The sequence below is a fragment of the Puma concolor genome, chromosome B2 (genome assembly GCF_028749965.1).
Source record: "Puma concolor isolate L17-30 chromosome B2, mPumCon1.1.hap2, whole genome shotgun sequence".
Classification (NCBI taxonomy): domain Eukaryota; kingdom Metazoa; phylum Chordata; class Mammalia; order Carnivora; family Felidae; genus Puma; species Puma concolor.
Genome location: NC_141671.1, coordinates 5,156,170 through 5,178,207, shown reverse-complemented (window position 1 = coordinate 5,178,207; position 22,038 = coordinate 5,156,170). Strand labels below are relative to the sequence as shown.

The following is a 22,038-nucleotide window of genomic DNA, read 5'->3' as shown; positions in this document are numbered from 1 at the left end:
ACATTTGTTGCCATTGGGGATGGCCAAGGGCATAGAAGCCCATTCCATGAGGAGCCACTCCCCACAGAGATGGGGCAGTTCATACTCTAACATCACCAGGGTATAAAATCCTTAGCTTCGACAAAGCTTTTAACCTCTAAGCCTTCAAGAAAGGACACCACTACACTTTTTCGCAAATCTCCTAAAACAGAAGAAGAGAGCGGCTGTTAACGCACAGCTGGACCCTCTAGTATATGGAGACTTTTCCTGGGCTTTCCGAAGCCTCGAAACATTCTGGTGTAAGATCATTTAGAACGGAACTAAATCGTTTTTTAAAGTTTATTTCATTTATTTTGAGAGAGAGAGACAGAGAGAGACAGAGCGAGCAGGGGAGGGGCAGAGAGAGAGGGAGAGAGAGAGAATCCCAAGCAGGCTCCGCACTGTCAGAGTGGAGCCTGATGCGGGGCTCGAACTCATGAACCCAAGATCGTGACCTGAGCCAAAACCAAAAGTCAGATCTTAACCCAGTGAGCCACCCAGGTGCCTCTGAACAAAATCATTTAAAATAGTGTATACAGGGGTGCCTGGGCGGCTCAGTCGGTTAAAGCATCCAACTTTGGCTCAGGTCACGATCTCACGGTTTGTGAGTTCGAGGTCAGCTTCGGGCCGTGTGCTGACAGCTCGGAGCCTAGAGCCCGCTTCGGATTCTGTGTCTCCCTCTCTCTCTCTGACCCTCCCCCGCTCACGCTCTGTCTCTTTCTTTCTCTCTCAAAAATAAATAAACATTAAAAATAAAATAAAATAGTGTATAGATTAGAGGCCTCTCTGCAAGCAGACAAGTCTTTACAGATTCATCGGACTAGAGGACATCTACAAACATCTTGAGCAGGAGGACGTGTAACTAAAGTGGATCGGGGCCCCTCCAGCTTCTCATAACAGGCACCACTGGAGCCTCCTTCCTTTCCCTCGTTGACGTCACTGAACTGTACTATTTTCTTAGTGGTTCTGGGTTCCAAACTCTGCACTAACAATATGCTAGGACAACCCCAATTTTGCATTTCCTTAGATTACTGGGAGGAGGGGCAGGGGGGTTGTGGCTGTTGTTTAGTATTTTTTCTCTTTTTAAAAATATCTTTTAAATGTTTACTTATTTTGGAGAGAGAGTATGAGCAGGCGAGGGGCAGACAGAGAGGGAGACAGAATCCCAAGCAGGCGCTGAGCTGTTAGCACAGAGTCCCCCGTGGGGCTCGAACTCACGAACAGTGAGATCATGACCTGAGCTGAAGTCAGATGCTTAACCGGCTGAGCCACCCACGTGCCCCAGTATTTTTTCTTGATTATAAAGTCTACCTGCATAAACATGTTTGGAAAATACTGAAAAGTATCAAGAATAAAGCATTAAGAAGAAATATAACCTCCTTCACAAATATGCATCAGGAAGCAGATAGTAAGTACATTGCCTCTTGGATCTGATTTTCTTTTTTTAATTTTATTTTATTTATTTATTTATTTTTTTTCCAACGTTTATTTATTTTTGGGACAGAGAGAGACAGAGCATGAACAGGGGAGGGGCAGAGAGAGAGGGAGACACAGAATCGGAAACAGGTTCCAGGCTCCGAGCCATCAGCCCAGAGCCTGACGCGGGGCTTGAACTCACGGACCGCGAGATCGTGACCTGGCTGAAGTCGGACGCTTAACCGACTGCGCCACCCAGGCGCCCCGATTTTCTTTTTTTTAAGGATATTTCTATTTTTATTTTTTATAATGTTTTATTTATATATTTTGAGGGAGAGAAAGAACAAGAGAGGGGCAGAGAAGGAGGGAGACAGAGGAATTCCAAGCAGGCTCTGCACTGTCAGCACAGAGCTCAATGTGGGGCTCAAACCCACAAACTGAGATCGTGATCTGAGCCGAGACCAAGAGTCGGACACTTAAGCAACTGAGCCACCCAGGCGCCCCATGACCTGCTTTTCTTAAAGGTTCTTCCTTGTCCTCGTACCCTTCTCCATCTCCCCATTTCCATCCAGGACAAAAAGAAAAGGACACTTAGCCATAAAAAGGAATACTGTGTTAACATCCTACTGCTTGAACGACACCTACCAGGCGAGAGTTCCTTCTCATATCTTTTAACTGAGCTGTCAACTTGTCCAACTCCGTCTGGTGAACCTCCAGATACTCGCTGCAAAAAACAACAGGAAACACCACTGTGAACTCTGTGCCTGGCAAGTGACATCTGGTGCCAGTGCTGACCCTGTCCTCCTGAAGGGGATTAAGAATCTGGTTCCTGCTCTGCAGAGGGCAAAGTCGGTGGGAGAGAGGCTGTGTGTTTCCCAATCTCTCAACTTTTGGAAAGCTCCAGCAGTTGCTTCTGGTACTCTCCAGATGGTTAAAGAGGAGAACCCTGTGAGGCTGAAAGTCCAAAAAGAAAAACCAATGGGGAGAGAAGGGGCAAAACACCTATGGAGTCTGTCCTGGGTCCAGGTTCCCAGAATTCTATCTAGTTAAATACAACACTGACTCTATACGGCACCCTGCACTCTAGGGAAATTTTATTCTGGGAAAATAATAATAATAATAATAATAATAATAATAATAATAATAAAATATATATATATATATAATATATACAACACAATATGACGTAATACAACAACTTGGGAAGGTTTCAGAACTCTTCCTCAGCAATCACTAAAATGGAGAAGTCTGTCCACCATTGTTTAATTAAGTGGACTCCAAATCGAGGCCGAGTTAAACACATCACTAGTTCAGATCTCCTTCAATGTCATGGATATGATGTGGAAACCCAACATATTTCACATGTTTGGGACTCATTTAAGGCTTCCTCGGTTGCAGTACAAGAATGAAATATCACTACAGAAATAGACATTTTAAAATGATCTCCTAAGACTTTGCTGTGTGCCCCCACCTCCCCACCTCCCACAGGACTTTAGAAAGGAGACACGTTCTAGGGTATTGTTGGTTCAATGTTCTTACTCAAGTCCATTTTTCAAGGCTCTGATGACCTCTTCTACCCTCTTAGGCTGAGGCTCTTTGGGAGGGTTATTGTTTTTGTGTCCTAAATTGTGCATTTTCTTCAGTTTGGCCTGAGGCTTCTTGAGAGCGGAGGGATTTTCGATAAAGGAGTTACATCTACGCAGAGAAAAAAGAAATTGTGAGTCTCGGTGTCCAAAAGGACTTGAGCAAAGACATGCCTTTTTCATCGTCTTGTGTTTGTATTCGTGTCTTTCGGGGAAGGTATCGGTCCCTTATATATGCACAACCTGAGCCATCCTGTGTTTAGTTTATCAGCAGATGTACTATCAGATTTATTGCCCTGAACTGGACAGGCTACCTGGCTAGCCCGTCAGGTACCGTGCTCTGCGTGGAAACATGCCACACCACTGACACCTTATGGAAAGCCAAGGACAAACACTTCCAAGGAAGTGAGGAAGCAGAAGGATATAATCCAATGGAAAAACACGTGCGCTACGTAACCTTGGGCACGAGCATCTACTAAATTCGTCTAGGATGTGAATGAACAGTTTTGGTTTTTAAATGTTTGTTGAGAGAGGGGCGGGGGGAGAGAGAGAGAGAGAGAGGGAGAGAAAGTGTGCAAGAGGGGCAGAGAGAGAGGGAGACAGAGAATCCCAAGCAGGTTCCATGCTGTCAGTGCAGAGCCCAAATCGAGGCTCGATCCCATGAACCATGAGATCATGACCTGAGCCAAGATCAAGAGTCGGATGCTCAACAGCCTGAGCCCCCCGGGTGCCCCTGAACAGTTTTTAGATAAAGGTAAAAGCACGACATGTGGCTAACTCCAGACAGCATTAAAGAAAATTCCAGGGGCGTGTGGGTGGCTCAGTCAGTTGGGCATCTGACTTCGGCTCAGGTTATGATCTCACAGTTCGTGGGTTTGAGCCCTGCAGCGGGCTCTGTGCTGACAGCTCGGAGCCTGGAGCCTGGAGCCTGGAGCCTGCTTCGGATTCTGTGTCTCCCTCTCTCTCTCTCTGCCCTTTCCCGGCTTGCACTCTGTCTCTCTCTCTCTCAAAAATAAATAAACATTTAAAAAATTAAAAAAAAAAAGAAAAGTCCATGTAGCTGGGCCAATAGCTTGTTTTCAGCTTGATTTTGATGGAGCAAATGATCTTTAGGTAGAACATAAAACTTAGCGTCACATTAGTGGCAGGGAGTGCGGTGGGAAGGTGGACACCTGATAGCTTAGACCCAAACTACTGATCCGATTAGGAGACCAAGAGGCCAGAACCTCACTGACCCCACCGTCAACGGGAAAGCCGTGACCTCCGAGCGTGGCAGGTGCCTGCCCTGTGCCCCTCCTAGGTTACTTGTCCTTTTCCTCTGCCGCAACCGTGCGCACCAAAGGGGATGTGACAGGTCAGAGCACAAGGGCCCGAGAGCCTGTAAGACCTCTGCTGTGTCAGAAAAACCGACGACAGACCTACTCCATGTTACCTATTTCGTTACTCGTGTGTTCCCCCAAGTCCTGGCGTAGATGAAGGGAGATTCCAGAGAAAGCGGAAGACTGACTTCCCGAGCCCGTATCCGAATGACATCTGCTTCCCAGAACTGATGTGCAGATGCTGTCTTTACCGGCTGCGTAACTTTATACCCAACGCAGTCTCCCAAATCTGGATGCCGTGGGGAATGTGCTGCATGGGGCGTGGGGTGGGAGGGTGGGGAAAGCTATGCACAGATACCGCTGGCTTGTCCAAGATCCTCAGCCATCTGCTTTGCAGCAGGAATTTGAAATGACAGAAAAGAAACCACGGTCCTTAATTTTTGGTGCATTACGTCTGTTTCATGAAAGAGATTCAAAGAGCACGTGTGTGTGTGTTTTGACAAGGCTGCGTGCTCACAGAGCCTCTCCAGGGCATGAGCTCACATCCTTCTTGCGCCGCGTCCCGGAAGAGACCCACACACCACTTGCCTGGATCGCCTCTCCTGAAGGCCGCTGAACCCCGCAAAGGACTGGCTTCTGATGATCCCATTGGGTCCCCCAGGTGAGAAGGACTGGGACCCTACCAACATGATTTCTGGGAGTCTGGCTGGTAGTCCTGTAAGACAGTGGAAAGATTATGGCAAATTACAGGCAGGTCCAGGCAGAAAAAACACTAAGCTTGTCAACAATGACAAAGGTGAGGTGAGGTGAGTCATGAGACCATTAGATGTTTGTAAGTCTTGTTTCCTAGGGCTCGTTCCTTTCCAGCCGAAGGATTCAGCTCGCGGGTGAAGAAGAAAAAGATACCCACCTACTGAGACAGAAATAAATGAAAATTGCACACAATTATCAGTCATTTTAGGTTTCTTTTCTGGGATTTTTTTTTTTTTTTTTTTTTTAGACAGGCTCGGATACACGAAAACTTCAGAACGTTTACCTCCATTCAACAGCAGAAACACACAAACAGGCCAAGTCAACGTTTCGGCCAGGCCCCACATCCCATTCAAAACACAAGTCAGGTCTCAGGGTAGGATTCTACATTTAGAAGTCAGATGGCTGAAAACACAAGGTTTCTTTAGAGATGAATTTACTTAAGCTTGTTCTCCTTTCTACCCTTAAGTATATTTTGAAAGATAACGATCTCGCCACTGTTGCGGCCTTGCGAAACAAGACCGGTAAAGAGAGCATTCACAAAAGTGGGGATAATGTAGGTTATTAAATGAGAATGCAGGAGGAGCGGGAGGAAAGGGAGGGGGAAATACAGCAGAAAGCACGCCCCCTATTTCAGTCTCTTGCTCGGCTTTCGTCGAGACTCACCACGCCAATGACTAAGAGGCATTGTCAAAACACCACTCTGGCGGACACAAGCCTGAGGTTAGTTCCCCCAAAGGACTGGCCTGAGCTGTTAGGTAATTCTACCCGCCTAGGTCAGGCAGAGTGGAAGCAGACACCATTGTCTTAGCAGGGAACCTCACTCCGGAGAGGAACAGGCTCCAGGAGAATGGGGAGGCAGCCTCTGGGAGGACTGAGGGATCCAGAGTGAGCAGACACCGGCCTGGCCTGTTTGAACAGCACCAGTAACTGTCCTTTAAAGACCCAGGAAGCAGGCAAGGAAAGCCAAAAGGCACAGCAGCGGAACTTTCCAGATGGGATGGAAGAGTCACTTCGCCAGGGCGTACTTGGACTGGCCCCTCCCCCATGCCTTGGCTGCTTTCTAAATCCCCTCATTCGGTCCCTACCCCCTCCCTCCCTCTCTAGAAGAAAGCAGCTCTGGGGTGTACAGGGATTCTTGCAGAGCCCGGGTGCTGACTCACCGGGCAACAGGCCTGGCAACAGGCACCAGGCTTGCTGGATGGGACCACAGCCCCACCAGTTCCATGCCGGCTATGGGGGGGGGGGGGCAGGGGTGGGGGTGGGAGGTTAAGTTTTGCTGGCGTTCTTTAGTATTTTAAAAGTGACGACGGAGGGGCGCCTGGGCGGCGTAGTTGCTTGAGCATCCGACTTCGGCTCAGGTCATGATCTCACGGTTCGTGGGTTCGAGCCCCGCGTCGGGCTCGGTGCCGGCAGCTCGGAGCCTGGAGCCCGCTTCGGACTCTGTGTCTCCCTCTCTCTCTGCCCCTCCCCTTCCAATGCTCTGTCTCTCTTTCTCTCTCTCTCAAAAATAAACATTAAAAAAATAAAAGGAGTGATGATGCGTGTGTGTGCGCGTGTGTGTGCAGTGAAGGTGATACCTCATGCACCGATGGCAGGGAGAAATGCAAGACTCAACGAGGTCCTTCTAGGGGCTCTCTGCTGCTTACTAAGGGGTCGTCCGCGTCTCAGGCTCATACGGCACGCCTGTGTCATCTATGTGTCTACATCCAACCTGTCCTGAGTATCAAGAAGACACTATCGTCACGGCGCCTGGGTGGCTCGGTCGGTTAAGTGTCCGACTCCGGCTCAGGTCCGGATCTCAAGGTTTGCGAGATGGAACCCCGGTCAGGCTCACTGCTGTCGGTGCAGAGCCCGCTTCGGGGGCTCTGCCCCCCTCTCTCCGCCCCTCCCCTGCTCGCTCTCTCAAAAAATAAATGAATACTTAAAAAAAAAAAAGGAAGAAGACACTTTAGTTTGCGTTATTTCTGTACTCGACAGTTTTATAATCACCTTAAGGTCTAAATTTGGGGAATTTTATTAGTACTGTATCTCACTTTATAAATTATTGCTCAGTAGATCTGTTGTTGCAATTATGGGATTCTTCAATCACGGGGAAAGAATTAAAGCATTTGAAATATTTTAATGGCATGATCCTTTTTTTAAGCCACAAAGATTTGTTTTCTCTTATCCATTCGATTGGTAGTTTCCACTAGGGGCATCTGGATCCTGTGGCCAGGCGTTCAATTTAATTAATGCGGAAGGCCACGTGGGTACTGGGGTTTTGCAAAGGTCCTCAACTGATTCTTAGGCTCAGCAAAGACAAGAAAAAAAAAATGATGCCAAGTTGGTTGAAATTTTAAAACTTCAGTTAGAATAATCTTCTCAACTCCAACTTTTAACGTATACCGTTCGGTCTTAAATAGGCTTCTCTTTGCACAGTTTAAATGTGTGGTTAAATGAATTAAACCCATGAACCGGATGGTAGAATAATTCACCTTTTCCCTCCGTTCAGCAACAGATAAGGGTCTTGAGAATAAGACACACGCCTGTCCAGGATTCTAGGACTGTAAAGTGCTTTGGGATGGGTAAAACCTTCGGAAGCTACATGTTGAATGGACGATCAGTAGGAACGTGCTTGCTGGTCTGAGGAATGATCGTTATCAGGCAAGAATGTGGCCGAGGGCTGGTTTAGGCCGAGATCTCTATCCTGCGGGTCAGCTGTCCCGAAGGCTGACAAGCCGCCCAAGGGGAGTCGTAGAGCACAAGTGCACAGCCCCCCACACAAAGTCCGGCTGTTGGAGAAAGGGGTAGGTTGGGACCGGGGAGACAGAGGAGGAGGCATTCGGGCCACGTGACCACCCCGTCCCGCAACTCAGAAGGACGCAAGTTCTTTGCTACCAGCCTTCCAGCCGCCTCAGTTTCTCCGCACTGGCACATTTACCTGAAAGGCTCTGTTGCCTCCTTTTTGATGACCCCACTCCCGCCTCTGTGCTCTCAAAGTCTGCAGGCTCCTCCCTGGCTCCCTAAGAAGTCCCACGGATGCAGTCTTCCCAGCTTCCAGCAAAACCACCCCCCAAACTGCACCGGTCCCTTTCAGGGCTCTAAGGACTTAAAACCAGTCATCCCCACCTGAGTCATTTACATTTTCCTTTTACATGCTCCTTTGGCCTGAACGCTTGAACTTAAAAAAAGAAAAAAAAAGCCACAGTAGAACTGGAGTATCGACGCTGGGATGCTGGTAGGGGTAGGGGGTTAAAGCTGGGTTTATCCTCCAAAGTTTGGAGGACAATTTGGAAGATCTGTTTAAAAAGTAAAACATTTGGGGCGCCTGGGTGGCTCAGTCAGTTGAGCATCTGGCTCTTGATTTTGGGTCGGTCATGGTCTCAGGGTCGTGGGATCGAGCCCCACATTGGGCTCCGTGCTGAGCACGAATCCTGCTTAAGATTCTCTCCCACCCTCTGCCCCTCCCCTCTGCTCACCCTCACATGCGTGCACTCTCTCTCTCTCCCTCAAATAAATAAATACATAAATAGAATAAAAGGTTAAACATTGGTATCCTTTAACATGTCCTGTCTACTCTTCAGTACGTCCTGCAGAGAAAGACTCAAGTTCACAAAGGGGCATTTACAGGGATGTTGATGACAGGCAGCGGAACAGGGGAAAAACGGAAACAAATGGCAGTTTTTACAGCAACAGTCGATAATACATCACGGCAAAACCCTGGGATATAATACTACGTGGCAGTTAGAAAACAATAGGCCCGGGGGGCATCTGGGTGGCTCAGTCGGTTGAGCATCTGACCTCAGCTCAGGTCATGATCTCACGGTTCATGAGTTTGAGCGCCATGTCTGGTTCTCTGCTGTCAGCTCGGAGCCTGCTTCAGATCCTCTGTCTGCCCCTCCCCTGCTCGTGCTCTCTGTCTCTCTCTCTCTCCCTCAAAAACAAATACGCATTAAAAAAAGGACAAAAAAGGAACATATATGATACGTGCTGGGCAACATATATACTTATACTGTTGTGTAGAAGTCTTGCAAAGGAGGAATCTGACTTCTAAGAAGTGATGTGTCAGGTTTCACAAATTCTCATTACACCAGAACAGTTCAGATTCCCCCGGTGACATCCTTACGAGTCCTGAGCTTTGTGCCAACGTCTTTATTTCATCTGCAAAACTTGTGTGTGGTGGTGGGGGGGTACTCAGCACGTGGGGCACCCAGCACGTGAGGCCAACGCTCTTCAGATACCATGTCTAGTAAGCAAGAAACTCCTCGGAAAACAACCAACTCTTCTTTGGGTGCTGCTACTTAAAACTGCTGGGGCTCCGAAAGACGTTTGGACTCATTGTCCAGTCTTCTGAAAGATGCCAACACCAGAGTTCCTCTGTACCTGACCAATCCCAGGCCAGTTTCCATCCTGAGGCAAACGGTCAAGTGCGGGTCTGGTCCTCACTCTGCTTTGTCCCAGGACACCCGGCTGCTGTTCCAGGCAGCTGTCCCTGCCCTTCCATCCCTCACTCCACGGGAAGCATGGGATGCCTCTGGAAAGAATCCCAAGCACCTTGCCTTGAACAGGCCCTGCCGTTCTGAGCTGAGCCTCTTGGAAAAGCAGCCGGAAAGCCACAGCTGCTTCTCTTCTCGACTCTTTGAAAAATGCAGCTTCCTTCTCTGCGGCACAGTGACAGGATCCAACCAAACACAGACCAGGGGCTTTTGCAATTAAAGCAAGTATCGGATTTTACACGTCATAACACGGGGATACAGGTACACTGGGCCTCGGTGGGCGCTGTGAGCCACCGCCCCCGGTGGAAAGTCCTGGGCTTGGTTTAGATTAGAAGGCAGCTGATGAAATCGGCAGGAAGGTCTTGGAGAAGAGCACAGAGCCTGGAGGTGGCAGGGTCTCGGGTGGGGGCGGAGGCAGATAAAAAGAAACCAGGGGATGAAGAGGTCCCCCCTCACGCTGCTGGGTCTCCTGCCCTGTTTCGACCACAATATGAGTGTAATTCAGAGGGGGAAATAGCCGGCTAGCTGGAGAACGAAGCGATAAGCTGACTCTTAAGAATACATGAATGAGTGATATAAAAATCAACCCTGGACAGTTGCTTGCGGGGTGGGCAATATGAGCTTTTATCACACAGCAGGCCCACGCGCAGCAGGGTCTACACTGCGGCGTGTGGTGGCTGCACCAGCAGAAGTGGTAAAAGGGGAAGAAAAAAACTTTGGAAAAGTTCGGTCCTGGCGATGGGTCTGTCTCCCACTGTATCTTTATTACCCTGTATTCTGGCTTATACTTTCTTGTGACTTTGATGAGCCCGAGTTGCAAGCCTCTCCTCCCAAATCTGAACCGTTCCTCTAGGGGACCCGTGAGGTCGAGTGCGCTAAGGTAAGGATCCGGAGAGCCCAGCTGCAGGCTGACCTCCTTGCAACACCTGCCCGGCCAGAGTCTCCACACCGACCGGGTCAGGGAGGGGGGCCCGAGGCATGGAGCAACCTGTAAAGTAACTGGACAAACTTTCCAGTCAGCTAGAAGGAATGTGAATCAGATTGTTAGAGCTAAATCTACCAAGATTCGTTCAAGGAAATGGGAATTATTGGGGTGCCCGGTGGTTCAGTGGGTTGAGCTTCTGACTCTCCACTTCAGCTTGGGTCATAATCTCATGGTTTGTGAGTTCGAGCCCCGCTGACAGTGCAGAGCCTGCTTGGGATTCTCTCTCTCTTCTCTCTGCCCCCTCCCCCCCCCCAAAGAAATAAACTTAAGAAAAAACACAATGATTCTGAACATAATGCATGCTAATTTTTGCAACCTGCTTATTTTTATCAGGTTCTTTTTATAGGGCTCTGTCGAAAGGGTTATAAATCAGCTTTCTTCATAAACTATCTTCAAAAAGGGTACTTAAGGGGCATCTGGGTGGCTCAGACAGTTAAGCGTCTGACTTCGGCTCAGTCATGATCTTGTGGTTCGTGAGTTCAAGCCCCACGTCGGGCTCTGTGCTGACAGCTCAGAGCCTGGACCCTGCTCTGGATTCTGTGTCTCCCTCTCTCTCTGCCCTTCCTCTGCTCACACTTTGTCTCTCTCTGTCTCAAAAATAAATAAACATTAAAAAAATAAATAACAGTAAAAAGGGTACTTAAGTCTGCCCCGTATTCCATATGTTCCTTTGGATAATCAGTGGAAATAGAACCAGTCTGTGTGATATATGCTTTTTATTTCTGATTTTAAGATGTGGCCAAAGGCAAAGCGAACCCCTCTGATGGTGACCCCAGGGTTCTCTTGGGGAAATGGGGGACTAATTAGCATTAGTCCACGCTTGGCTTGTAGGACCCAAACATCATGAAATTAAAACATGACAAAATGGCTGGACATCATCGCCCTAACCCTTGAAGAGAAAGCTAGTTTTTTTTTTTTTTAATGCGTATTTATTCTTGAGAGGCAGAGAGCACACAAGTGTGCAAGGGGCAGAGAGAGAGAGAGAGAGAAAGAGAGAGAGAGAGAGAGAGAGAGAGAGAGAGAGGATCCAAAGTGAGCTCTGTGCTGACAGCAGGGAGCCCTTTGTGGGGGCTCGAACTCAACAATGAAATCGTGACCTGAACCGAAGTGGGACGCTTAAACCAACTGACTGAGCCACCCAGGCGCCCCTGAAGAGAAGGGTTTTTATGGCGTTTTCCTCTTTTTATGTAACCAAATCTAATTAAGAACACATACAGGTAAATCTGGAAGACTCCCACTGCTGATAGAAAATATAAGACATCTGTGATTTCTGAGTGACCATGGTAAGGATATTTCGGCTCTCACCGAAGCATTTCTCACGAGGGGAGAGTGTCTAGTTAAAAGTCAACTGTGGCCACAGTTTCAAAGCTACGTCCTCTCCGGAAGTTAGGCGAGACCAATCCTCTGGGACAGGATGATGACTATAGCAGGTCTGGAGGCAGGTTGCTGGGTGATGTGCTGGCAAAAGTAACAAATGCTAGAATCAATTCAAGTGTTTGCCTGGTGCTGGGACGGCAGCAGCCACAGGGGCAGGAGAGACCTCTGGGGGGCCTTGGGAGCGCGCCAACACTGTGCTGTGGTCACGGTCGGACAACCGCACACATCTCCTAAGGCCCACGCTGTACACTCGGGTGAGCAAATGCTACGGTATGTGAGTTCTACGTCAATAAAGCTCTTAAAAAAATCACTGTCAAGTTTTAGAAAAAGTCCCCACTCCTTCTGCAAGAGGAAGTGCCAGGGAATCAGGACTTGAAAGGGAAAAGCGGAATCGACGAACAACCGGCTGAGAGTTGACGATTTTGTGATCCGATCCCGAGGCCATGTAAGATGCCGCACGCAGCTCCCACACCCCTGCACTTTCTGAGTCACTTCTGCAAGGCTGATTGGTGTTCCTTTCCTCTGCTTCTTAACATTGCCATCCTGTTTATGCTCCCCCCACCATCTTGGTCAAGAGCAGAAGTATAATTCAGTTGTCTGAAAGAGGCATGTGGGCCAGATGTAAATAGCCTGCTATGCTAAATGATGATTTAAGATGAATCCTAAAAATAGGCGTCTGCTTATTATATGGTTGCAAGGTGCCTATTACAGAAGTTGACTAATCTTTAAAAAAAAAAGTAGATATATTTAAGTCATTGGCTATTTTTTTTTATGCAGTGCTTTAAAATAAATCAAGTCAATGCTAATATTTACTTCTTAGTTGTCAACATTAACCGAATAATAAGTGCACGCATGACACACGACACTGACTAAGACAAGTAACCCGGATGGATTAAAAACAATCTAGCGAACAACGCGCCATAGACTCACTCGTCAGCAAGAGATGGCAGAACCAACATGGCGTCTTGGGCAAGTGCCGAACCTGCTGGGTCTCCATTCTGGTGTCTGTGGAACGAGAGTGGTATTTCCTTCCCATAGTAACAGTTGAGCATTATAAGGTTCAACTGAGATCAATGCATCATTCAATCTTACCATTACAAGGCTACTTGGACATTTTTTTTCTAAGTTCTACTTTTTCAAGGTTTTTATTTAAGTAGTCTCTACACCCAACAGGGCTCAAGACTCATGACCCCAAGATCAAGCGTCACATGCTCTTCCAACAGCCAGCCAGGTGCCCCTTCTGGGAGATCTTCTAACCTGACTTCTCATCATCCCCGCAGATGGCAGGACATCAGCCTAAAAACATACATAAGATAAAGGAGGGCTTTCTACAAGACCAGTGCGCTCACCCCTGAGGTATGGGGTCTTGGTAGCAGAGTGCTTTCTAAAAGGTGAAATGCTACAGAAACACAGAGATTGCGATAATAAAGACTTAGGTTCAATTAACTTGGGAGAAAAAGAAAGAAATTCATCTTCAGAATCGCTATATACCAATATTGATGGTTTTCTTTCCATGGTTCCTGAGACTCCATCCATCGGCACATAATTAAGTATATGCGATACGCTCAACACTGGCAGGATTCTGCATGTGGTCCAAGATCCAAAGAGAACCGGACCAGGTCTCTGATTTAAACAGCTTCAGCAATTTAATTGGAGAAGAGAATATGACTGTACATAAGCAGATGGGAGATAATTTGTGATGTAAGAAACACCAAGGGCAGCACCTGCTTCTCAGGGCTCCAGAAAAGTGCCGAGCAGAGATGCCAGGGGTCTGGGCTCGGTTTGCGTGGTTCAGCTTACAGCCGTTTGAACTGCTGCAAGTTACTTCTCTGAATCCCCGTCTCCTCATTTATATAAAGGATAAGCACTTGGAGGATCTTTGTGAGGGGCAAATGAGAGAGCATATATAATGCCTGGGATGTAGCAGGTGCTAAACAAGACTAGCTTTTGATAATAACGTCAAACGTAGAGCATCATGGGTGGGAACTCACGGATGCAGGAACCCACTTGTATTATAACTGTTTTCCTGGATATCTCATCTCTTCAACCAAGCTACAAACTTCTCCCAATGGAGAAGGTCAATGAGACAGTGGCCACCAGGAAGTTTCATAAAGAAGATAAAACCGGCTACTTTGAGAATGGGAGTGAGCCAGATAGGCAAAAGTGAGCAAAGCTGGAAAATCACATTTTTCTGAAGATAGCAAGTTTTAGATCATTAAAAGCCACACTACTTTAAATACTGATAAGGACTAAACACATGAGTGCTTTTGAAGCCTAGTTCAAAAGTCAACTAAAAAAAACACACATGTGATTCTGAAATAATTTAAAGCTGGGGTGCCTGGTGGCTCAGCTGGCTAAGCGTCCGACTTTGGCTCAGGTCATGATCTCACAGTTTGTGAGTTTGAGCCCCGCATTGGGCTCTGTGCTGACAGCTCAGAGCCTGGAGCCTGCTTCAAATTCTATGTCTCCCTCTCTCTCTGCTCCTCCCCTGCTCACACTCGGTCTCTCTGTCCTTCAAAAATAAATAAAAACATTTAAAAAAAATTAAAAAATGAAATAATTTAAAGCTTACAGAAGAGTTGTAAGAAAAGTACAGAAAGCTCTCCTATATCCTTTACCCAGATTCACTATTTAAAAAAAAATTTGTTAATGTTTTTTATTTATTTTTGAGACAGAGAGAGACAGAGCATGACCAGGGGAGGGGCAGAGAGAGAGGGAGACACAGAATCCGAAGCAGCCTCCAGGCTCTGAACTGTCAGCACAGAGCCTGACGTGGGGCTTGAACCCACAAACCGTGAGATCACGACCTGAGCTGAAGTCGGACGCTTAACCAACTGAGCCACCCAGGCGCCCCCAGATTCACTATTTTTTGACATCTGCCACATTTTATGTCCTCCTCCCCCTATACACACACACACACACACACACACACACACACATTATTTCCTAAATCATTTTGGGGAAATTTGCATATACATATTTATGCATATATTTGCTCCACCCCATTGAGCAATCGGCCAGTATAATGCAAATTTACTTTGAAATAGGTCAATGTGTATTTCCTGAGAACACAGACATTCACTGACAGAACAGTGTAGTGATCAATATCAGGAAATTAAACATGTACACAATACTATTATCTAATGTGCAGATCTCATTCAAATTCCACCAACTGTCCCCATAATGTACTGCCTAGCACCCCTACCCTCATGCCAGGAGCCGGTCCAGGACCATGCCCTGTCTCTCTTGTCATGTGTCTTTAGCCTCCTTTAATCTGGGAGGGTTCCTTGCTTGACCTTTGTCTTTCATGACATTGGCATTTTCAGAGAGTACAGACCAGCTGTGTCCCAGAATGTTCCTTCGTTTGGGTTTGTCCGACATTTTCTCATAATTAGGTTCAGGCTCTGCATTTCGGGCAGTGACATCACATAAGTGGTACTGTTGTCCTTCTTAAGGCATTGCATCAGACGGCACAAGGACTCTCTTGGTCCCGTTACTGGTGATGTTAACATTGATCACTTGGTTGAGGTGTTGTTGGGCAGTTTCTCCCCTGGAAAGTTACTATTTTTGCCTTTGTAATTGGTAAGTGGTTGGTAAGGAGGTACTTGGAGGCTATGCCAATATCTTGTTACTCTGACCCAGGAGTTTTAGCATCCATTGATGGCTCTTGCCCAAATCAATTATTACTATGATGGTGGCAAAATGGTCCTCTTTGAACTTAATAACTTTTTTTTTCTACTGTAAGAAAGAGCTTTCCTTAATCTTTTTATTTGTTTGTTTGCTTATTCCATGATTGTCAGGATAGTCAGGAGGGACTCATGGATTCTTACTTAAGGGATTTAATCCATTAATTCCTTAAAATTTTTTTTAATGTTTATTTTTGAGAGAGAGAGAGAGAGAGAGAGAGAGAGAGAGAGCCAGTATCAGTGGGAGAGGGGCAGGGAGAGAGGGAGACACAGAATCCAAAGCAGGCTCCAGGCTCTGAGCTGTCAGCACAGAGCCCGACGCGGGGCTCGAACGCAAGAACCGCGAGATCAGGACCTGAGCTGAAGTCGGCCGCTTAACCAGCTGAGCCCCCCCCGGGCGCCCACATTGAACCCATTCCTTTCATTGACACCAAAGCCAACTGTCCTTCACAGCATTTTCTGAGCAGTTCACCGAGAGGCTCTTCCCTCTGCACCAAAACTCTGCATCACTGGCGGGAACTCACAGACTCGACCCAACTTGTATGATGACTATTTTCTCAAACATCTCATCTCTTCAACCGAGCTACAAACTTCCGAGGGGAGGCTCTGTCTATCTGCACCGGCTTTGTTGACTCTTGGCACAGGGTAGGCGAGAAAAGCAGAGCCCTGGTGCCAGGCTGATCCTGGTTTCACCCAAGTCCACTGGTCCTCTCTACGCTCTAATTTTTCTCAATACAATGAAGACAGTAATAGCTAAGTCACTTAGGCTGTTGCAGGGAGAAAGTGAGATAATGTATGTAAAAGGCTGGTGTGGACTAATGGTCTACCTGTCAACCAGAGCCTGCGCTTTGAAGATGCCTCTGACTTTTACCAATCAAGTGGAATGTATTATTTATAAAGCCATACGCGTTTCACAAGGGAAGAGACATATAGGAATGAAGTAATTTGACACAACTGCTTCCTTCTTTTTCTCTCTTTTATCACCCCTCAAAGCAATCACAGCAGAGCATGGGAAAGCTATTTTAAGGGTCTGGCTGACTCATCTGAAGAGTAGAGAAAAAATGTTAATCGCATGTCTATTCACCGGGACAGCCAGTTGCAGTAGCTCTCAGGTGACTGACACCGGTTCCGCCTGAGGAAAACGAAAACTCTGTTTCTTCCTCTATTCTGGCAGATTAAATAAAATGCAGGGAGTGGCAGCTGGCCTTATGATAATTGGAGGAGAAATGACTCAGGACGTAAGACTAGCTTAAATCTCAAGAGGGGTTGGGTGGATTTTAACGAATGTTTTCATAACTCATCGTAAAATGCGAAGTCTAGAATAGTCCTAGACCTTCCTTTGGTGCACACGACATGGCAGAACAGGACCAACGGTGTCCTGATTGGAAGGAAGGAGCATTTTGTATTTCAGTGAAGGTTGAAGCTATTAGCAATCACAATACAGTTATACATATATTTAAAACCCATGCACATCAAAAGGGAACAATCTCTTGGGAAAGCTGTCCCCAGAGACAGCTTGGCTGATCCTGCTGAGAGAAACATACACCCACCGCAAACCCTCACTTTCTGATCGCCAGATTCAAAAACAACGCTTGCACATAGAAGAAAACGGTCCCGTGCCTAGCAGCACAATCACCTCCTCCAGGCTTTCTCCCATGTGGCCTGTGTATCCCAAGAGCTTGGCAACTCATTTCCAGCTAATGGTGAGTGTTGTTTTTTTACTTCGAAAACGCATCAAAGTGATACTGACATCTTCTGATGCTATTTGACTCTCCTAAAATTACCATTTTTGTGAGCTCATATTTTTTATTGGTTCACTAGAACTGAGCTACATCTTTGGAAATCCTAAACAGAGAAAACAACAACGACATTAAGTTCTAGGAGAGGGTCCCAGTAGTGTGCTGGGAAGCATAGTTTTGCACAATGTGCTTGTTCTCTTGCCCAGCATGTGTGGAGAACACTGGTCTTTACGAACGAGCATGAGACGCGAAAAAGGAATAGTGCCTTATAATCAAGCTACGTGATACGTTTCATCCCAGAAAAAGGATAAATTATCTTTTTTTCTTTTTGAGTAATCTCAACACCCAACGTGGGGCTCAAACTTACAACCCTGAGTTCAAGAGTCGCACGCTCCACCAACTGAGCCAGCCAGGGGCCCCAAAGGGCCGCATTACCTTAAAGCTTTTCAGATACATAATCAAACTAATAAGACATGTTTCATCTGGTCAAGTCATCTTTTTTTTTTTTTTTTGGCCATCCACACAAGTAAACTGAATTGACTGATGGTTAAGTGATGGCAAATACAGCTAAAAGCACGGACTCCATTATGGTCATATCACATGATCACGGCCTTCATCTGAGCCAGGAGGTTACAGCGAAGCCCTCGCAATGCTAAGGGAACACAATGGACTTAAAGCTAAGGCAGTTCTTTCAAACTCAGTCACATTCATCATTTTATTCCTGTTGTTATGACAACACTTTTAAAAGCAGCACTTCAAATGCTTCGCATTCAGGCATCTCATTATAGACGTGAAAAACACCTGAGGGTACGCAGCGCTGCTCCTGGGGGCTTTAAGAGGCATGAAGACATGCGGTTAGAACACCTGGACTCCTTCTCAGCGTTGGCCCCCGGGGTCCCTAACTTGGCTTTTTTCTACCATAACAAGTAATGCGGGCTCATCCAGAGACGGGAAGCATAAAGAATTTATGTGGGCAGATACGCATTATTATTTACAGTCTCTGTTCGTCGTTGCAGCCACAAACAAGACATTCTTTCGCGACCTTGCATATTTCAGGCTCTTGGCGTCACGCAGCTGTTCCAAGTCTAAATGATGATGAGCTCTGATCAACCTACAGTTGCTTGCTGTTGGCTCTTGGAGCGGTTCGTTTATGCAGCTGTAAGTTTCCAGAAGGACTTCTCATAGCATGGATTTGCTATGAAAATTAACAATTGATCAAGGGACACTGGTATTGGAGTGAACCTGTTACACGCATCAGTGACCTGCTGGGTTCACACTACAGTCTGGGGAAAGCGTAGACGCGTTTGTTAGACTTTGTAATTTTTTTTTTTTTTTAAGCAGCCTACAAATAGAAAAATGTTTTGGCTAAGGAAATGAGCTAGCTGGATACTGACATTTTCCAGTCATTATGTTTTAATAGGGAGAAACTGATCTGTCATGTTGAATTCTCCCTGCCCTGACGTACAGTTCTCTGATCATTTCACCTTGGTCTCCCTGAATCAGTGGTGTTTTTCATGAAGGCACGTGAATTATTACTAAGCAAAGTACAGAGGAAGTAAACGACACCAATGGATTCGTTTTGGAAGAACTCAGTGCCAAAAAGTTACTCTGGGATTCTAGCAGAAAAAGGCTGGTATGAACGAGCTATCTTCTGCCAGCAGCTTCAAAGTCGAGGGGCTTTTCAGAGGCCCGGACACATGTTCTCTGCATGGTAATTTTGGCAAATTAAACAGCTATAATAAGGATAGTCGTTTCATTACTGGTCCTCACTGCTGCATACCAAGAAGGTGGCCATGTGGATAACATCTGCTGAGTTATTTTTGGTTGCCAAAAAAAAAAAATAATTTGTAATCAGAATGCAAAGCAGTTAGGTATAGCTAGATTATCAACAAAGCAGAAGAATTACATTCCTTTTTATGATACACCAAGAGTGGTCTATACTTTCTTACTATCCCTTGCTTTGTCCAAAGGATCCGAAGCTGTAAAAACGGCAATAAAGCAAAAAGCCCATCTAATCCTTAGCTTAAAGTACAATTTCGTGCAAAGAAAGAACAAATGTTTATGGCTTCTTTCTCCCAAGGGACGACCCACACCGAAGAACTGGATCTTTCAACACATGGTAAGTTTCTAACACCAAGGACAAAAGAATACATGAAGGTTTATTTGTACACGTGTGAAGTGCCATATTACTTGGATTCTGAGCCCAAAAGGCACCACCAGGATGCTTCCCCTCTCAGGTAGCCCACATAACGCGTGCAACCACACTGGGCTCTCTTAGTAAGGTAACTTCCATTCTTGGCTGTCAATGATCCCTTTTGCCCATTCGTTGTCCTGAGCCAGTTTACCTAGAGGGGGTCAGATCCATTTTTTTTAAGTTTATTTATTTATTTTGAGAGAGAGAGAGAGAGTGTGTGCAAGTAGGGGAGGGGCAGAGAGAAAGAGAGAGATAATCCCAAGCAGGCTCCACACTGTTAGCACAGAGCCCGACACGGGGCTTGATCTCATGAACCATGAGATCACGACCTGAGCCAAAATCAAGAATCAGATGCCTGACCGACTGAGCCACCCAGGTGCCCCCAGATCCACTTTTACAGCAGGCAAAGGAGGGGTTGGAAGACTTTTCCCAACATCACCCGTCTCCCCTAATGCATCTCTCTACCGTCTCACTCTCACCAGCCTAAAACCCTGTTCTCTGCTAGACCTTCCCTATGATGGCTCACACATTTCCCTCCATTCTCTGGGTCACACCAGAACTGCGTGAAGAACTACTTTTATTTTTCTGGACTCAGGTCTCACTCTGCAATGCTTGGCCTTCCTTAGGCCCTTTAAAATTTTTTCTATGGTTCACTGGTGAGAAAGTGGTTGCCATTCATTTTCTTGGGTCCTTACCCACTGTCTCCCTCCGCTCCACCTGTCAGCTTGGGCAAGGTTATAAACAGAGCGAGAGCTGATGATTCTTCGGACAGACTGGGAGGAATTAAACAGGGAACAGATTTCCCTGGGACCACTTCACAGGACCTCAGACTCCTTACCGATCAAATCATTTCTTCAAGGGAAAAAAGAGAGGGGAAAGGACACCAAGAGACTCAAGAGACATACCAACCAGATGCAATGTGTGGATCCTATTTTGACCATGATGACGAACCAATTGGGAAAAGGTCATTTTTGAGACACTCGGCACATTTTAATAGGAAGTAGATGTTAATAAGCAACATTGCTGATTATTTTGGTGTGAAATGGAATTAGGATTATGTGAGGAAATGTCCATACTTTTGAGATGCACACCAAAGGGTGGAGGAGTGAAATGACCTCAGGTCTAGATTTGCTTTAAAATGCTTCAACCACAATAACAAAAGGGAGAGAGGAAGTAGGTGTGGAAAATTCCTTTTTTAAATTTAATTTTATTTTAGAGAGGCAGAAAGAGAGATCGCGCACGAGCAGAGGAGAGGGACAGAGGGAGAGAGAGAGAATCTTAGGCAGGCTCCACACTGAGCCATGGGGCTGGATCCCGTGGGGCTGGACCTTGGGATTACGACCTGAGCTGAAATCAAGAGTGGGACGCTCAGCAGACTGAGCCACCCAGGTGCCCCAGTAGCAGATGTGGAAAATTCTTAATAATTGTTGCAACCGGTGATGGGTATTCAGGAATTTGTTATACCATTTGCTCTCTTAAGTCTATTTATTGACTATTTTAATAATTTATTGGGTGTCTACTAGCCCAGTGCTGAAAAAAAATGAGCCAATCCCAAGTAGCATGTGGGTATCAGGGCTCTCATCTCGCATAAAGCAGGCAAAGATGACTTCAGAGACAGTGATTCTTAACCTTGGCCCCCTTCCTGGAGCACTCTAGGACACAGTGCGTGAAAGAATGACGAGTGCAAGGTGGCTGCAATGCGGGATAACCCCTGTGTTCTTCAGATCCGGGTGCAGATCAAGGTGAGGTCATTGAGAAGGGAGATGTGTCTGTTTTCTCTAGAAAGAAAAGGAGATTTTGTTTGGCCTGTTAATTTCATGGGTCTACCGCATTCTACTTCAAAGCAAACAAGAAGTCTATAATTTGACCACAGTGAAGGTGAAATCAACTGGCTTCAGGTTCCAAATCCACCTAATTTTCCACTCCCCTCAGGCCAACCTCTGGGTAGACATGAGAACTCCAAACTGGGACCATGTCTCTCAGGCAAGGAACAGGCTCGCAGAAAGGGGAGTTGTGGGGTCAGGGAGCCTCAGATTTTGCCTCTGTCCTCTGGCTCATGGGGAGAAGCTTGTGGGAGCACTCCGGGTCTTTTCCCTTAGAGCAGGCGGCAGAACGGGCAGAAACGAATGCGTGCTTCAAGCAAACCGGAGCATGGGACTGGGTAAGAAGAGCCACGCCAAAACAAAAACATGAAATAATCTCCGTGCAGGGAAGGCAGGCCTTCAAGCCAATCGACGGGGAGTTTCTCCACCATGTGGAGCCTCTTTCCAAAGAACTTAGTGGCAGGTGCTAAACTGAGAAGACTTTAGAAAAAGTGACCCTTGGGGCGCCTGGGTGGCGCAGTCGGTTAAGCGTCCGGCTTCAGCCAGGTCACGATCTCGCGGTCCGTGAGTTCGAGCCCCGCGTCGGGCTCTGGGCTGATGGCTCGGAGCCTGGAGCCTGTTTCCGATTCTGTGTCTCCCTCTCTCTCTGCCCCTCCCCCGTTCATGCTCT

The 22,038-nt window shown here is 46.7% G+C and overlaps 1 protein-coding gene across 9 annotated transcripts in view; it reads right to left on the bottom strand.

The window, feature by feature from the left end:
* RIPOR2 (RHO family interacting cell polarization regulator 2) overlaps positions 1–22,038 on the bottom strand; it is a 233,083-nt gene that overhangs the window by 59,150 nt on the left and 151,895 nt on the right. For all 9 annotated transcript variants that reach the window (XM_086706112.1, XM_086706106.1, XM_086706109.1 and 6 more), the window contains exons 2-4: positions 4,925–5,051; positions 2,974–3,129; positions 2,080–2,158 (exon numbers count right to left, since the gene is read on the bottom strand). In XM_086706112.1, coding sequence (XP_086562238.1) covers positions 2,080–2,158; positions 2,974–3,129; positions 4,925–5,051 — 362 coding nt within the window. The remainder of the gene's footprint in view (positions 1–2,079; positions 2,159–2,973; positions 3,130–4,924; positions 5,052–22,038) is intronic.